This window comes from Armigeres subalbatus, chromosome 2, assembly GCF_024139115.2.
Source record: "Armigeres subalbatus isolate Guangzhou_Male chromosome 2, GZ_Asu_2, whole genome shotgun sequence".
Classification (NCBI taxonomy): domain Eukaryota; kingdom Metazoa; phylum Arthropoda; class Insecta; order Diptera; family Culicidae; genus Armigeres; species Armigeres subalbatus.
Genome location: NC_085140.1, coordinates 19,946,292 through 19,964,294, shown reverse-complemented (window position 1 = coordinate 19,964,294; position 18,003 = coordinate 19,946,292). Strand labels below are relative to the sequence as shown.

General features: G+C 38.0%; 2 protein-coding genes and 1 long non-coding RNA gene across 3 annotated transcripts in view; 1 reads left to right on the top strand and 2 right to left on the bottom strand.

Moving 5' to 3' along the window:
• Positions 1–18,003, bottom strand: part of LOC134208862 (uncharacterized) — a 98,291-nt gene that overhangs the window by 35,331 nt on the left and 44,957 nt on the right. The window lies entirely within an intron of this gene.
• On the top strand, positions 12,462–13,303 carry LOC134214594 (uncharacterized). Its single transcript, XM_062693931.1, has 2 exons — positions 12,462–13,059; positions 13,146–13,303. Exons 1-2 carry the CDS (start codon positions 12,486–12,488, stop codon positions 13,301–13,303), a joined length of 732 nt encoding a protein of 243 aa, XP_062549915.1. The 5' UTR covers positions 12,462–12,485.
• On the bottom strand, positions 15,954–16,906 carry LOC134214108 (uncharacterized). The gene is made up of 3 exons (XR_009979659.1): positions 16,678–16,906; positions 16,292–16,622; positions 15,954–16,235 (listed from the first exon to the last, which is right to left on the bottom strand). It is a non-coding gene; the product is annotated as an uncharacterized LOC134214108 (long non-coding RNA).

Below are 18,003 nucleotides of genomic sequence, written 5' to 3'. Positions count from 1 at the left end.
TATCGATATCCACATGCTTACAAAAAAGACGTCGAAGAACAGATACAGGAACTTTTGGATAATGGTATAATTCGTCATAGTACTAGTCCATACTCATCTCCTATTTGGGTAGTCCCAAAGAAGAAAGATGTCTCCGGAAAACAGAAAATCAGAAAGCTGAATGATAAAATGATCAGTGATAAATTTCCAATACCGCAAATTGAAGAAATATTAGACAGCCTGGGAAAGTCCATCTACTTTACCACTTTAGATCTGAAATCAGGTTTCCACCAGATTGAAATGGACCCAGCACACCAACCTAAAACGGCATTTTCCACTTGTTTAGGTCATTTTGAATTTACCAGGATGCCGTTTGGCTTAAAGAATGCACCCGCCACTTTTCAGCGGGCAATGAATAACATACTTTGCGAATACATAGGAACTATCTGTTTCGTATATCTAGATGACATTATAATAATCGGAAAAGACTTGAAAACCCACTTGGAAAATCTTTCAAAAATTCTAAATAGCATCTTTCAATTTGAAAATCCAATTGGATAAATGCGAGTTCATGCGCAGAGAAACTAAATTTCTAGGTCACGTTATCTCTGAGGACGGTATTAAGCCTGATCCAGAAAAAATACAAAAGATTTTAGATTGGAAACTTCCTCAAACACCAAAACAAATTAAGCAATTTTTAGGATTATCTGGATATTACAGACGATTCGTCAAAGATTATTCGAAGCTCACTAAGCCTATGACAAAGTTTTTAAAAAAGAATCAGACTGTTAACACTGATGACACTGATTACCAAACCTCTTTTGAAAAATTGAAAAACATTATTGCGTCCTACCAAACCATGGCGTACCCGGACTATAAATTGCCCTTTATTCTTACAACAGACGCTAGTAATTATGCTATTGGCGCTGTTTTATCCCAAATTCAAGAAAATGTGGAAAGGCCAATCGCTTTCACAAGCAGAACTCTAACCAAAAGTGAAATCAACTACAGCACCATTGAAAAAGAAGCACTTGCCATCGTATGGGGAGTGAACAAGTTCAACGCATTTCTTCATGGTAACCAGTTCACTCTTTTTTTTTTTGTTAAATATCTTGGCTGTGCATATGCACAGCATATGTTTCGAAATGGACAAATTGATATGAAATTTGCGAAAAAGAATCCACGTGTCTTGGAGGGACTCGAACCCTCAACCTCCTACTCTCTAGATAGGCGTGATAACCCCTACATAACAAGACCACTTAAAGGTCACGTTTGCAGAAAAGCCATCAGAATCCGAGTACCAACCTCCACCGCGGTTAGCTCTTTTTTGCAAATTGAATATCTTTCGGATGCTTAATTTGTCCAATCTTCACATGTGCTTTACTGTTGTATACCCACAGCCAAGCGAGTGCACATTGTTTATTAAACGAGAGGATCGCACTCCATGCCCCCAGGAACTGTCTGGGCGGGACGGTATAGAATGCGAATTCAATCGCACTCTGCTGTGCCAAAGGCTTGCTTGGCTAAAGCATTTGATGAGTTTGATTGCCTTAACGTAAGCGGTCGCGTGTACTCAGACGACTAATGACGGTGAAAGACCGACACTTGATTACAATTAATTGCATATTATTCGGCAACTCGGCCGTACGAAAACCATTTTTTGTTAAATATCTTGGCTGTGCATATGCACAGCATATGTTTCGAAATGGACAAATTGATATGAAATTTGCGAAAAAGAATCCACGTGTCTTGGAGGGACTCGAACCCTCAACCTCCTACTCTCTAGATAGGCGTGATAACCCCTACACAACAAGACCACTTAAAGGTCATGTTTGCGGAAAAGCCTTACGTTAAGGCAATCAAACTCATCAAATGCTTTAGCCAAGCAAGCCTTTGGCACAGCAGAGTGCGATTGAATTCGCATTCTATACCGTCCCGCCCAGATAGTTCCTGGGGGGCATGGAGTGCGATCCTCTCGTTTAATAAACAATGTGCACTCGCTTGGCTGTGGGTATACAATAGTAAAGCACATGTGGAGATTGGACAAATCAAGCATCCGAAAGATATTCAATTTGCAAAAGAGAGCTAACCGCGGTGGAGGTTGGTACTGGATTCTGATGGCTTTTCCGCAAACGTGACCTTTAAGTGGTCTTGTTGTGTAGGGGTTATCACGCCTATCTAGAGAGTAGGAGGTTGAGGGTCTGAGTCCTCCAAGACACGAGGATTCTTTTTCGCAAATTTCATATCAATTTGTCCATTTCGAAACATATGCTGTGCATATGCACAGCCAAGATATTTAACAAAAAAATGGTTTTCGTACGGCCGAGTTGCCGAATAATATGCAATTAATTGCAGTTCACTCTTTTCACGGACCATAAACCTTTGCAGTACATCAAATACTGCAACAAAAATTCATTAGAAAACTATGACTATACTATCAAATACAAACAAGGTAAAACAAACGTCGTCGCCGACGCTTTGAGCAGAAAATTAGAAGACAATTTAGAAAAGAATTTCAATAACATACTTCCCCCCATTCCAGAAGATGAACCACAGGATAACCAAAGCAACCCATCCAACTCGGAAGAAGATGATGGTGATACTATCCGTTCAGCGGAAACATCAAATGACTACTTTATCCACTGGGAGCGGCTATTATAGAAATCAAATTATTTTCAGGATCTCCCGAATCTGTACTGACATTACTGAAACCCCTTTTGAACATTTTCGACGAATAATAATATGCAGACAAAACTTCGACGAAAATACCGTTACAGATATTTTAAAGAAATACCATAATGGAAAGCAATCCGCTATCCTGGCACCCGAGAATCTACTACCAACAATTCAGGAATCTTACAGAAAAAACTTCAACGAGACCGGACACTTCGTAATTACACAATTACAAGTTGAAGACGTTACAAACAAAGAACGACAAGACGCCATAATCAATAAAGAACACGAACGTCCTCATCGTGGTGTGAACGAAGTAGAAAACCAAATTAAACGTAGTTATTTTTTCCCTAAAATGACCTCGAAAATCAAAATAGTAACTAAAACTTGTAAAATTTGCAACTCCCACAAGTATGAAAGGATGCCTTATAACATAAAGCTTTCTCCGAGACCAATTTGCGACAGACCCTTCGATAGAATACATATGGACATTTTCCAAATAGACAAACACAATTTCCTATCCTTTGTAGACTCATTTTCCAACACGCTCAAATGATCTTAATGCAGACGAAAAACTTGATCGACGTTAAGAACGCCCTTGCACAATATTTTACATCGTTCGGCATACCCAGACAAATCGTTACGGATCACGAAACTACTTTCAGATCCATTGATCTCAAAAACTATTTAGACCATTTGCACATAGAATTGAAATACGCGTCAAGCTCTGAATCAAATGGACAAGTAGAGAAAACCCACTCAACAATTATTGAAATAGTAAACACCAACAAATACAAATTTCCAAATCTTAGTACTACAGCTATCGTTCTATTAGCCATTTCCCTTTAGAGTAGAGTGGGGCAAGAGTGCGCGTGGGGTAAGAGTACACCGAAAAAAATCTTTATATTGAATATATTTGTCGCACACATATTTTTTTGCAATTTGGCGACCCAAATATATGCAATTTGTACCCACACATAAATTCAATAACTGCATATTAGTGACCACACATACATTTTATTTGATTATAGATTATATTTGTACTTCGCGTGGAGAGTGGTTATGTGTGCACTAATTAGAATCATGAATTAAATTAATGGATTTTTGCCAATAAAAATGTGTGGAATTTTTGTAGTGTACGTTTTCGATTTTTTGAAGTTATAAAAAAAAATAAACTAGCAGCACTGCATCAGTTTGACAGGTATTCTGGCCAACTATTATCATGTGCAGCAGTGGCGCCGGGAGTGGGTGGGACAGGTAGGACATGTCCTACGCACGAAAAATCATGGGTAGGACAACCTGAGCATTGTCCTACCCATGATTCTTAAGATATAACAAACAATAAATGAAACAATCTGCACTATGAGCTACATTAATAGCTGCTTCTCATTTTTAGGATAATTTTCTATCTGCTGGCACTAGCACTTGCTTTCAAACGTATGGTTTGTCTTCATTGTCAGTGACATCATTCATTTCAAAGCAATTCGAAATAGTTTATTCTCTTGATCTTCCCTGAGAAAAATTTAGATTAATTAAACGGCAATTAAACGTTACTTATTACAGTTTATGTATATATTGTCAATCATCTGTCATGAAGAACATGTTAGCGCCTTTTTTCAAAACTCCTGGCTCATTGTTTTTTTTTTTCGAGTTTCCAGCAATACATTTTAAAAATTCCTACAAAACAAATTCAGAATTTGTTCAGAATTTCCAAAGATTTTTTCAAAATTTTCTTTGGAAACTTTTCGGAATTTCCTCGGGAAATTCTTTGAAATTTCGTCGAAAAATTGTCCGGAATTTAATTCGAAATTTCTTTAGGAAACTTTTCGGAATTCCCTCGGGAAACGCTTCCGAATTCTCTGGAGAAACTTTCCAAAATTTCCTTTGGAAATGCTTCCGGATTCCCAAGGAAAAGTCCCTCCAGTAAAAATCATCGGGAAACTCTTTAAAATTTCCTCGAGAAATACTTCGGAACTACTTTGTGAGTTTCTTCAAACTGTTTTCGGGAAACTCCTCAAAATTCGCTCAAAGAACTGTATGAAATGTGCTCGACTCGTCGGAATGTTCTATAAAAACTTTATCGGGAAACCTTTCGAATTTTTTTGGAAAACTTTTCGAAATTTTCTTGGGAAACTCTTCCAAATTCCAAGTAGAAATTTGTTGAATAATTATTTGCGAGGTTCTAAGGGGAAAATGTTACACGGTTTAAACGACTGTTGTCTTCCTTGTCTTCTAAAAGGAAGACAACAGTCATTTGAACCGTGAGAAATTTGTTCCTTGGAAAACCATCCGAACATTATTCGAATTTATTATAAAATTAAGAATTTACTTGGGAAACACTTCGAATTTTCACGGGAAAATCTACGGAATTGCTTTGCGAAACCATTCCTTTCCCCGGGAAAATTGATTTGAGACACTTTTCAAAATTTCCTTGGGAAACTCGTCGGAAATCCCACGGAAAACTGTTTGAAAATTCTTCAGGAAACTATTCGGATCAGATAACTATTCAGTTTTTTTTTGAAAAACTTTTCGGAATTTCCTCGAGAAACGATTCCGAATTTCCAATGGAAATTTTGATTTTCTCCTTTAAAAAAACTCTACGAAATGTCCTCGGGAAACTCGTAGAGATTTTTTCAAGAAACTCTTTGTAATTTCCTTGCCAAACTTTTCGGAAGCTTCTCTGAAAAGTGTTCAGAATTTCCTCGAGAAACTTTTTAGAATTTATTTGGGAAACTTTTCGGAATTTCCTCGGGAAACGCTTCCAAATTCTCTGGAGAAACTCTTCGTATTTTTTTCAGGAAACGCTTCGGACTTCCCAAGGGATTTTTTCAGAACTTTTCCAGGAAGTTCTTCGAAAAATCCTCATGTACTCCTCGAAATTTCGTTGGGAAATACTTCGAAAGTTCCTCGGTAAAATGTTTAGAGTTACTTTGAGAAACTCTTCGGAATTTCATCGAAAAAATCTACGTACTTAATTTGGATAAACTCTTTACAATTCCATCGGGAAGCTTTCGAAATTACCTCGAAAAACTCCACGAGCTGGTTGGAATTTTCACGAAACACTCTTCAGAAATCCCTCGGGAAAATCTACGTAATTAATTTTGAAAACTTTTCAAAATTTTCTAGAGAAACGCTTTTAAGCTTTCTCGTGTATTCTACGGAATTTTGTCGGTTAACTCATTATATGATAATGGAGGATATTTGACTGAACACAGATAAATTCGATCAGGATTCAGAGCTGTGTGTGAAACGTACTCTATTAATGCTTCGTTTCAAAATTGGCGTTTTCATAAATGATCGTTGGAGCAAATTTTGTCCTACCCACGTCTTGGAACCCGACCGCGCCTCTGATGTCATGTGTAATTGTAAACGATTTGAATAAACAACAAGGGAGATATGGAGTTAGATAACTTTTTGGTCATTTTGCTAAAAATAATTGGATTTCCGCAACTAGTATTTCATTACCATATATACGTTCAATCAGGTGAACATTATATCATTTCGATAACCTATTGTATAGAGTACTTTATGGTACAGAACACCAATCCGGTTGGTTTTCCAAGAAGTCAAAACCATTACTTGAATATTTTTTGGGACTGTGGGGTAAAAGTACGCAGGAACCGGTGGGGCAAGAGTACGCATATGAATCTTCAAGTTATGATGTCAAACCGTTATCTCCGCCCGAAGTAAGACTTCTTCCAAAGCGTAAAGATTCACAACTAAGAAAAAAGGGACAGAATTTGAAATTATCAAAAGTTTTTAGGATAAGTTGAAGTAATTCGGTGTTAGAAAGGACTTAGCGAACAAAGCACTGAAGCGAAATAATGAAATTGTATTAGGACTTGATGTACACCTATACATAGTACGAAAACACAATTTCATCTAAATGATAATTTCATTTAATCAAAAGAAACATTCATAAATTACGCAACGTTTAGCTGGGAGAGGTTGTGAGATGTGTGACGATCCATATAATTTTTAGAGGATTCATACAAATAGTGTAAGATGAAATAGCCAAATTTTACGTTACGTGATTGGTGGACTTTCTCTAAGGAAAATGCCTTTGTATACGCCACGCGAAACCTGATATATATTTTTACTTCTGTAGTTTTTTGTATGAATAAAAAACAATGGTTTTTCGTATGAAAGTGCACATTTTTAGGACCCCTCCTCCTTTAAGAGTTACGTAATCTTTAACCATTTCCTAATATATGCTCATTAAACATCAATTAAATGTTATTAACTCTTATTTGTGTTAATATTTACTTAAAGCACATGATTGGATAAATGCGTACTCTTACCCCACCCGATGCGCACTTTTACCCCACCGGTGGGGTAAGAGTGCGTTTTTAACTTGTCTTGCAATAAGGGTTCTACTAAAACGAATCGCAATAATTTCAATATTTTTTCCACTGGGTAACATAAAGGAAGAGTATATGAATCATCGACACTGATTTGATATGCAGAAGCTTGCTTCATAAGGGCCACATGATCGATTGAAAACTAAGTGCGTACTCTTGTCCCACTCTACTCTATAACTCTTCAGTTCATTCAGTTACTAAGTTTACCCCAAATGAAATAATATTCAATAATAACAATATTGGAGAGCCAAATTCAATTCGCAATAATTCAGAAGAACTATTTGAAAAAGTTAAAGCTAACTTAGAGAAAGGTAAACAAGTTCAAGTTAATAGGAACCAGAATAGGGAAGATCCACCAGAAATTTCAGAAAACCAAGATGTATTTTTGATTCCAAATATTAGAAAGAAATTGGATCCTAGAGCTAAAGCCACGACAGCACACGATATAAAGGAAAAAACTTTTAAAAATAACAGAAACGTGAAAAGACATAAAAGTAAAATCAAGCGTATTAGGAAATAAAACTCATAATCCGATTCTTCTTTTTCTGATTTCTTTACAGCATTCGAGCGTTAGTTCTAATTATTCAGAAGACACAAAGTAAAAATGTACACGAAGTTAATATTATTTTCGATTACTTTGAATGCGAATTTTCAGCACTTGGAAATCAAAAATTTAAATCATGATCCTCTTTTATTGCTACATGTTCGAAATTGTTATATTCAAACAGGCATTGTTAAAGTAATACATCCGATAAATTTGACTGTGTTAGAAGAAACCCAGATTAATCCACCTAGCGGTGATGGTGCCTTTCTCGACCTTCGTAAAATGTGTGTGCTTGAAAAAATATGAGCTAGTGGCTAGGAGTAATAAAGACAAATTTCTTTGTCCGTTCTATGAAAATCAGATTATTTATGGCAAAGATATTGTAGATCCAGTTGAAAACCGAAAATCATATTTTGTCCCATTTCCGGATGTCGCAACTGCATCGCGAGTGGTGCCCGACTATGGCACAGTTGCGCACTACTCGCGATGCAGTTGCAACATCCGGAAATGCGATTTCGCGGGACCTCGGTTCGGTTTTCAGCTTGATCTACAATATGCTAATAAGAATTTCGACATTTTTGTTTCCTTTTCCAATCGTTTTGACGTACATAACCCGGTTTTATTTCGCCCAGTCATATATTTTAAGGATATCGCTTTTGGATGTTAGTTGAACTGAAGCTCCGACTGCACAAAAAAAAACGAAAATGTCATTCCCATCACGCGAGCGGAGGGCAATATTTGTTATGATATAAATCTCATGACCGTCTTTCCGCCAAACTCCCGTATGAAGTGGGAGAGACAGAGACATCATCTCAGTTCGTCGAGCTGAATCGATTGGTATATAACACTATGGGTCTCCAGGCCTTCTGTAAAAGTTTGGTTTTTGGAGCGAATATACAGCCTTTTCGTATAAAAAGGCTAAAATGGTGTTTCGGCCATAACTTCCGATCCCATAATCCGATCTAGCCAATTTTCAATAGGAAACAATGGGACAGGATTCTGCGTCGAATGCAACTTGTTGCGTGTGAATCGATTAAGGTTAGGTGTCCGAAAAATAGGTGACATTTTTTGCGATTTTTATGAAAAAAGGTATTTTGGTCATAACTTCCGATCCCATAGTCCGACCTGTCCAATTTTCAATAGGAAATAATGGGAAAGGATTTTGCGTCGAATGCAATTTGTTGCGAGCAAATCGGTTGAGAATAAGTGCCTGAAAAATGAGTGATATTTCTTACGCAATATTTTCGTATGAATTTGTATTTTGGCCATAACTCTCGATCCCATAGTCCGATCTGGCCAATTTCAAACAGGAAATAATGGGACAGGATTCTGCGTCGAATGCAACTTGTTGCGAGCAAATCGGTTGAGGATAAGTGTCCGAAAATGAGTGACATTTTTTACGCGATTTTTTTGTATGATTTTGTATTTTGGCCATAACTTTCGATCCCATAGTCCGATCTGGCCAATTTCGAATAGGAATCAATGGGACAGGATTTTGCGTCGAATGCAACTTGTTGCGAGCAAATCGGTTGAGGATAAGTGTCCGAAAAATGAGTGACATTTTTTACGCGATTTTTTCAAATGAATTTGTATTTTGGCCATAACTTTCGATCCCATAGTCCGATCTGGCCAATTTCAAATAGGAATCAATGGGACAGGATTTTGCGTCGAATGCAACTTGTTGCGAGCAAATCGGTTGAGGATAAGTGTCCGAAAATGAGTGACGTTTTTTACGCGATTTTTTGTATGAATTTGTATTTTGATCATAACTTTCGATCCCATAGTCCGATCTGGCCAATTTCAAATAGGAAACAATAAGACAGGATTCTGCGTCGAATGCAACTTGTTGCGAGCAAATCGGTTGAGGATAAGTGCCCGAAAAATGAGTGACATTTTTTACGCGATTTTTTCGTAGGATTTTGTATTTTGGCCATAACTTTCGACCCCATGGTCCGATCTGGCCAATTTCAAATAGGAAACAATGGGACAGGATTCTGCGTCGAATGCAACTTGTTGCGAGCAAATCGGTTGAGGATAAGTGCCCGAAAAATGAGTGACATTTTTTACGCGATTTTTTCGTATGCTTTTGTATTTTGGCCATAACTTTCGATCCCATAGTCCGATCTGGCCAATTTCAAATAGGAATCAATGGGACAGGATTTTGCGTCGAATGCATTTTGTTGCGAGCAAATCGGTTGAGGATAAGTGTCCGCTTCCGGGACCTACGGATTGCTCCAGAGTAGCCTGTGGGGGGAGGCCATTTCAGTTTTAGCATCAAAAGAAGTCATTCGACGACTTTTTTCAATGCTTTGTGATCATGAAGCGAGGAATAAACATAAAATGGATTATTAGCGATTCTGACCACTTCCGGAACCTATAGATTGCTCCAGGTGAACTTATAAACGGGGACATTTCAGTTTTGACGCCAAAACTAGTCATTCGACGGATATTTTCGTCATGGTTTTATGGATTGACACAGGGGAACCTGTATAACAGAATATTTCAGTTTTAGCAGTAAAACCAGCCATACTTCTTTTGGGGCTAAAACTTAAATGTCTCCTTTTACAGGTTCCCTTGGTGCAATCAGTTGGTCCCGAAAGCAGTATATTTATACTTCGCTTCCTGATAGAAAACTATTAAAAAGAAACGTTGAATAACTAGCTTTGGCGCAAAAACTAAAATGCATCCTCCTGCAGGTATCCTTGGGGCAATCTGTAAGGCCCAGAAGCAGTCAAGGTCTCCACTGATCCAGTTTATATTCATACCTTGCGAGCCGTCGAATAACTAGCTTTGGTGCTAAAACTGAAATGTTCCCTTCTACGGGTTCCCCGGGAACAATCCGTAGGTCCTGGAAGCGGACAAAGTCGTCAGTGGTCCATTTTATATTCATTTCTCGCTTTCTGATAGAACATCTTGAAAAAAGATCAATCGAATGACTAGTCTTGCGCTACAAAAGAAATGACCTCTTCTGCAGGTTACCCTGGGGGTAATCCATAAGACCCGGAAGCGGTCACAGTCGTAAATGGTCCATTTTATTTTCATACCTCGCTTCTCGATCGAAACCCATGAGAAACGAGTCGTCGAATGACCAGTTTTGACGCTAAAACTGAAATGTCCCCTTCAACAAGTTCCCGGGGAATCCGTATGTCCCGAACAGAGATGTCCATCTCCTCAGTGTGGTGAAAAGAAATTTTAATACACTCACACGCACCGTTGCATTTGAACGGGAGCGCGCCTCTTACGTTTGAATTCACCACAGCTTTGGAGAAGTGTGTGATAAAAGAAGATCGAACAAAATGAACCGAGCGCACAATCAACAGCAGAACAGTGCAGTGTGGAAAAAGGTTCTAAAACGCACTGCAGTGAGCGCTGATAAATACGCAGCCGCGCGCACGGCCGTGTATACGCGCCGGTGGCATTTCTGTGTGAATATTACTGCTGAGCTAATAGAATTAACCGAGCAGTTCGTAGCGAATTTTTTAGGAAATAATATTGAATGTTCTTAAGTCTTTTGTTTTTCAGCTTAATCCATTTGCATGTAAAGCATTATGATTGCCCTAATGAATTATTTTCTCACACGGCACTTTTTCGGTCATACGAAAAATCTAATTTTACTGAAAATTTACAAATTCTATAACTGCCGTATAATGCAAGGCAAGTGGGTTGGACAAGACGCTTGAATTGAACTGAAAAATGAGTGATATTTCTTACGCAATATTTTCGTATGAATTTGTATTTTGGCCAATTTCAAACAGGAAATAATGGGACAGGATTCTGCGTCGAATGCAACTTGTTGCGAGCAAATCGGTTGAGGATAAGTGTCCGAAAATGAGTGACGTTTTTTACGCGATTTTTTTGTATGATTTTGTATTTTGGCCATAACTTTCGATCCCATAGTCCGATCTTGCCAATTTCAAATAGGAATCAATGGGACAGGATTTTGCGTCGAATGCAACTTGTTGCGAGCAAATCGGTTGAGGATAAGTGTCCGAAAATGAGTGGCGTTTTTTACGCGATTTTTTGTATGAATTTGTATTTTGATCATAACTTTCGATCCCATAGTCCGATCTGGCCAATTTTTAATAGGAAACAATAGGACAGGATTCTGCGTCGAATGCAACTTGTTGCGAGCAAATCGGTTGAGGATAAGTGCCCGAAAAATGAGTGACATTTTTTACACGATTTTTTCGTATGATTTTGTGTTTTGGCCATAACTTTTGATCCCATAGTCCGATCTGGCCAATTTCAAATAGGAATCAATAGTACAGGATTCTGCGTCGAATGCAACTTGTTGCGAGCAAATCGGTTGAAGATAAGTGCCCGAAAAATGAGTGACATTTTTTACGCGATTTTTTCGTATGGTTTTGTATTTTGGCCATAACTTTCGATCCCATAGTCCGATCTGGCCAATTTCAAATAGGAATCAATGGGACAGGATTTTGCGTCGAATGCATTTTGTTGCGAGCAAATCGGTTGAGGATAAGTGTCCGAAAAATGAGTGACATTTTTTACGCGATTTTTTCAAATGAATTTGTATTTTAGCCATAACTCTCGATCCCATAGTTCGATCTGGCCAATTTCAAATAGGAAACAATGGGACAGGATTCTGCGTCGAATGCAACTTGTTGCGAGCAAATCGGTTGAGGATAAGTGCCTGAAAAATGAGTGACATTTTGTTGAGTAGTTTTGCGCACACACACACACATACACACACACATACACACACACACACACACACACACACAGACATCACCTCAATTCGTCGAACTGAGTCGATTGGTATATAACACTATGGGTCTCCGGGCCTTCTATAAAAAGTTTGTTTTTGGAGCGATCATATAGCCTTTACCGTATACTTAGTATACGAGAAAGGCAAAAACGTGAATTTATTCTTAGATATCTCAAGGAAAATAGATAGAACCCTTCCAATGTCGAATTTAATTGCGCGGAAAAGTAGGCAACTGTTAGACAACTTATATCAGCTAAAACCCCTGCAGAAAACTCGCAGACAGAAGAGATGGGACTCCGTCGGGACAGCTTGGAAGTGGATCGCAGGTAGTCCAGACGCAGAGGACTTGCGAATCATTAACAACACCTTCAACGAGTTAATCAACGAGACCAACAAGCAGATACAGATCAATCATGTTATAAACGAAAGGATTACGAAAATCTCGGACACAGTGAATACATTGATCGATCATCATACAACTTTGAACACCATACTACTGAAGGATATAGACGCAATAATCTTACTTCTATCCATGGACGCAACAAACAATATTCTCGAAGACATCGAAGACGCCATTCTACGAGCCCGAGTTTCATTACCGAACAGCAAGCTACTAACAATCAAGGAAATTTTTTTGATAGAATCTATTCTCAACAAGCAAGGAATTGCGACAAGGTTTCCTGAAGACGCACTTAACTATGCCACCCCGAAAATAGCCAGTACCAATGAGATGATGCTCTACATTCTAGAACTTCCACAGACGAATGGAGATTGTAAGATTTTCGAAATTTTACCATTGATCACAAATAACACGGTTCTAACGAACACCCCCAACTACGTGATCAATTCTAACAAGAAGCTTTTTACAACAAACCATCCAGAAAACGCCGTTCAGCAACTACACGAAGCAAAACCATTCATCGACTCTTGTGTATACCCGATAATTATGGGAATGGTAAGCCACTGCAACGCAACGACTACAAATCAAACGAATCTTTAACTCTTATCAGGAAATAGAGTACTCGTAAACAACGCAGTGAACCTGAATTTAACCACGAATTGCGGACCGCATGATAGAGCATTAACAGGAAATTATCTTATAGTTTTCATCAATTGCACAATCAAAATTGACAACCAGACATTCATCTCCAAAGAGATAACCATACAAACAAATCATTTGGAAGGAATACTCCCAGGATTGCTTATCAACAAGACTATCATCAGTCAATCAAACTTTTCAACGTTAACTTGACAAACGATGAGCAACAGAAAACGGATTGACCACGTACAACTCAAACAATTCGAGTATAGAAGATGGCTTTTTGGAATTTTAGGCGGTTTTTCAACCACCACTGTTTTAATATTGGCAATAGCAATCATCTGTCTTTAGAGGAAACGAGTCGTCTTTAAGATTCATTACCCTCACAACGACGAAGCAAGCAGAATTGAGAAAACTTCTAAGAATTCTACAAAATTGTCCGAGGACGTCCAATCTTACCCCCCGGAGGAGTTACGCGTGGACCTTTCCGATCAACCAGCTAGGTCAGCATAACCGCCCTTGCTAAGACATCATCGCGCCACCGAGTCACCACGCCACCAAGTCACCGTTGTTACCAAGGTGTAGTCAGCAGTTTTGGAGGAGTTCGACCCCGTTGGCCAGGTATTGCAGCGTAGACAGATTTAATTAATAAATAGGGTTCGATCAGCTAACGGACAGTCAGTCTTTATTCAGAGTAGGAAGTGTTAGTTACAATTAGATCTTAAGTAGTGAAACCGTACTAATGTAATAAAAAGTGAATAAAGTTATTTTTTTTATAATAAACAGTCTGTGAGACTTATAATTATATATTTACCTCTGTTGCTTTTTTTGTATATAATAAAAAACAATATTATTTCGTGTGAAAGATCATATTTCTAGGACCCCCTTTCAGAGTTACGTAATTGTTACCCGCTAGCTAACCCCGAAGCTAGGGAGGGGTGACAATTCCAGGGTCGTTTATCTTAGTAATCAGACACTCCTAACTAGTAGCAGGAGCTGCACACGCACGTGTGTCGAGCAACACGTACCCACCTGCACTGAGCCCAAACATCATGCTCCCAACGTAGGATTTGTCATACTCTATGTATTCAAAATGCATCCTTCCTAAATCATATGACGAAATCTAGTATATGATCTATCGTCCATCGATTATATAACAAAACATTCCATATGTTGATGATTATAAGTTGATTTCAAAAGATTTCATCATTCGATTTCTATATTTTCACACGCCATCTGATTGTCATCACGTAAGCGAATGAAAAGTGTTTTGGACACGCCCTATGACGATTATCCTTCACTTTTGGGATGATACTCAGTTGGTTTTCGAATAGTGTCGCCCCGGTATAGCGTTGAAACATTTCCACTATTATGTCTTGTCGCTGTCGGATTGTTGGAATTTTCGCTTGAGTCAAATCGGAACGGAAGTATAGAGCGTGATTTGAAAAGGTTGAGCTGGTAAGTGAATTAGTAATAAATCTAATCTATCAAATTTCAATTTATTAATTGACTGAATTCATTATCGTAGCCAGCCGCAGAACAGGACAACGAATTGGCAAAACAAGCATCGGCATTCAGAGGAAAATTGACGGACAGTTCCCCATTGGATAGTAAAATGACCACAACATTAAAATGAATTTCGAAAATCACCGTAACCGAATCGTGAAGCTGCCACAACCGGATAGTTGGAATCCGGCCACAGAATTAGTTGGCGCAAAGTCATTTACCCACGAGTTCGGACCACTTCGGACCAAAGTACTGCGGTAACTGCAAAAAAGCAGACCGAAACCTGCGCTCCCGCGAAACAGCGATTTTTCAACATCCAGGAACATTTTTCGGCTGCTGAAATTATTTTTACCTACTAGTAAAATTAGACAATGATGGATCAATGTTCAGAACAAATCTAATTTTGAATAATAATAAATAAATTTGATACAAACACGCATGTTCTTTTTTTATGTCTACTATTCCGCAGATATTTTACTAGCATTGAATTCACTCGTTTTTTATCTGAAATTAATATTCACTTCATTTGACTTTCATAATAGAATCGGACAAAAATCGTTCGATAATTCATCCGTATTTATATTGGTAATTCATTCGGTCATCGGATGACTCTCATTCGAACGCTTTTCGTCTGTTGAGGGGAAACCGAAAGAGCATCATCCGATATGTGACTGATATTCGTTAAGGGGCGGTAGCGAATCAGTTTTCAGTCGTTTTCAAGATTAAGTTTGGGTTCAGTGTGTGTTACACAATCAAAACCTGCCAAACAGTGTGGTACCTACACTCAGAAATAAATTTATACTAAATAGAATAAAAGTCATTCTAAATGGCTATTCGCCTGGTTGACCCCAAGCTCGTATTTAATCCAACAATACCGGGATAGTATAACTTCAAGAAAATCGTTGCCTAGTATAAGTATGCTTTATATATGTTTAGTTTATTTTGGATTTGGTTTTGATTTCCAGGTTATGTTCAATTATTTTTATTATTTTACTTTTACAATAATAAAAATGAAAAGACTATTTAATAAGAACTTATTTGCATAAAAGTATATTTTTCTTATTTGCATAAAGGTATATTTTTTATTATTTCATATTTTCAGATCGGTTGCTTAGTAAATCGGTTTAGTCATGCAGATTGAGGAAAAATGGAACTATGTAAATAATGGTACCACCAAAAAATTGACCAGCGCGGACCTTGGCACATTTTAGGCGTTCTTTCGTTTTTCGGGGTGGTGGTGGTCGCTGATGCTTGCGACACTGGAAACGCAGAGCTACAGAGCCAGGGCCTCACTGAAGTGGAACCGGATGCATTGTCCCGATTTGGTTTTCGACTGTGTTTCCCTATGTGTTGTTTTGGTCATTTTATTGTGGTTTCAGATTCATTCGGTTTGAGTGGGACGATCTGAAAAAAAAATGCGTTGAATATACAGAGCCTCCTAAAAATTAATGTTGTCTTACCAAGACCAAATTTGCATGCCGCTACAATTTGATATAAATCTCGATTAGGGTCGATTTTTCAAATAAAATGGTCCGCGTTATAGCTGGCAGGTTTGAAGGTAACTTTAAAGGCCACTCGACAATTTTTCCGTTGATAGGGCTACAAATTCCACGTCCCCCAGCCGGTGTGGTGATAAAATATTTCCGCCGGTTTATAGAATCTACATCTGATGTTGAAAAGTCGTGTGCCGATTCCGACCAACGTTTCACATGCCGATAGCTTCCCGGAATCCGGTGGAAAAGAGATCGAAACATGATTTCTATGATGGGCAACACTGTGAAACAAATTATGCTGCAAAATGGAAAAGGCTTGAAAATATTTATTTTTTATCACTTAATGTACTTACATTTGTTTTTTTGTAGTTCTCTCCAATCAAACAGAAGACACAGCATCGAAAAGAGCGGTGCCGTTTTTTGCAACGCGAAGAATGCAATTGGTAATTAAGTTCAAGCTATTCCATTATAGTATAGATCATAATCATTAATAGTATACTTTTTAAACTATGCTTAGTATAAAATTCAAAAATGTCAAAAATGTTTAATTTCAATTCTGTTTTGGATTTGTTCTATCTCTGAGTGTAGGAGACTCAAAAGCTGCTAGAGGAGAAATTATACAACCGAAACACCGTAGGCGAGGCTTGACGACTCCGAATTGAGCCCGAAAAAACGATGAAAGGCAAAAAAAAGGTGGAGAAAGATAAAGGGCTGCGCAGTCTTAATAAATTTGCTACCTACACGGCAATATATTTTATATGCTTATTTATTAAAACTTTATACTGGTTGATGTGACCCCAAGTAATAATTGAATAACCCCAATAAGAATATTTACATTGCAAAGGGTTTATAACGGTGTTTAATAAGAGCAACATTTTTCTGATCGAAATCTATGATGGCCATATTGGAAATGGAGAACCATCTTCAAGTCAGTGAAATTTATCACTGGAATTTATGATTAGACCATTGACGAATACATAGACGGAGTGGTGGCCATTTTTTCGGGCACCACTATATACCCCTGGGGAGTGACGGATTACAATTATTACAATCACTCGACCATTGAGAAGCCCCTCAATTCAAATCACGTCAGTTTGACATTTCCATTTTTGTTTACCTCCTTTTTCTTATTAAAAAATCAACACGGTTAGAAAAAAGTACCCAACGCGTACGTAAAAAAAACTTAATATTAGGTAAACAAGTAATAAGCTTCCATTGGGTATAAACATGAAGAATCCATTACGTTAAATTTACCCATTTTTGGGTTTATATGAAAGTACTTAATAATAGGTAGAAAATCTGTTACAAATTATTACTGATGTCTTTACCTAAGAATTTTTAAAGCAGACGAAAACTTAACGTTGGGTAATTTGAACCTAATGTTGGGTGAAAAAAATTAAGCTGGTACAGTGACAGCAGCAAGCAGAGCTCAAGCACATCGAGCACATCTGAAGAACATAAATCTGCGAAAAGCGTAAGTAATTTCGTATTTTAAGATGTGCATTCTTATAAGTATTAAACTATAAAACTATACGCAGATGATGTTCCTTGAGGCTACTTGTGGTTTCCGCTGCCAAGTCAAGGACGGCGTTCATTCCCGACTGCTGAGGCCGCAGTTCGACGTTGGAAAATTTCGGATTGTCCTTGAGAACGGGACGTCGTCAACAGTCGTCGTCCTG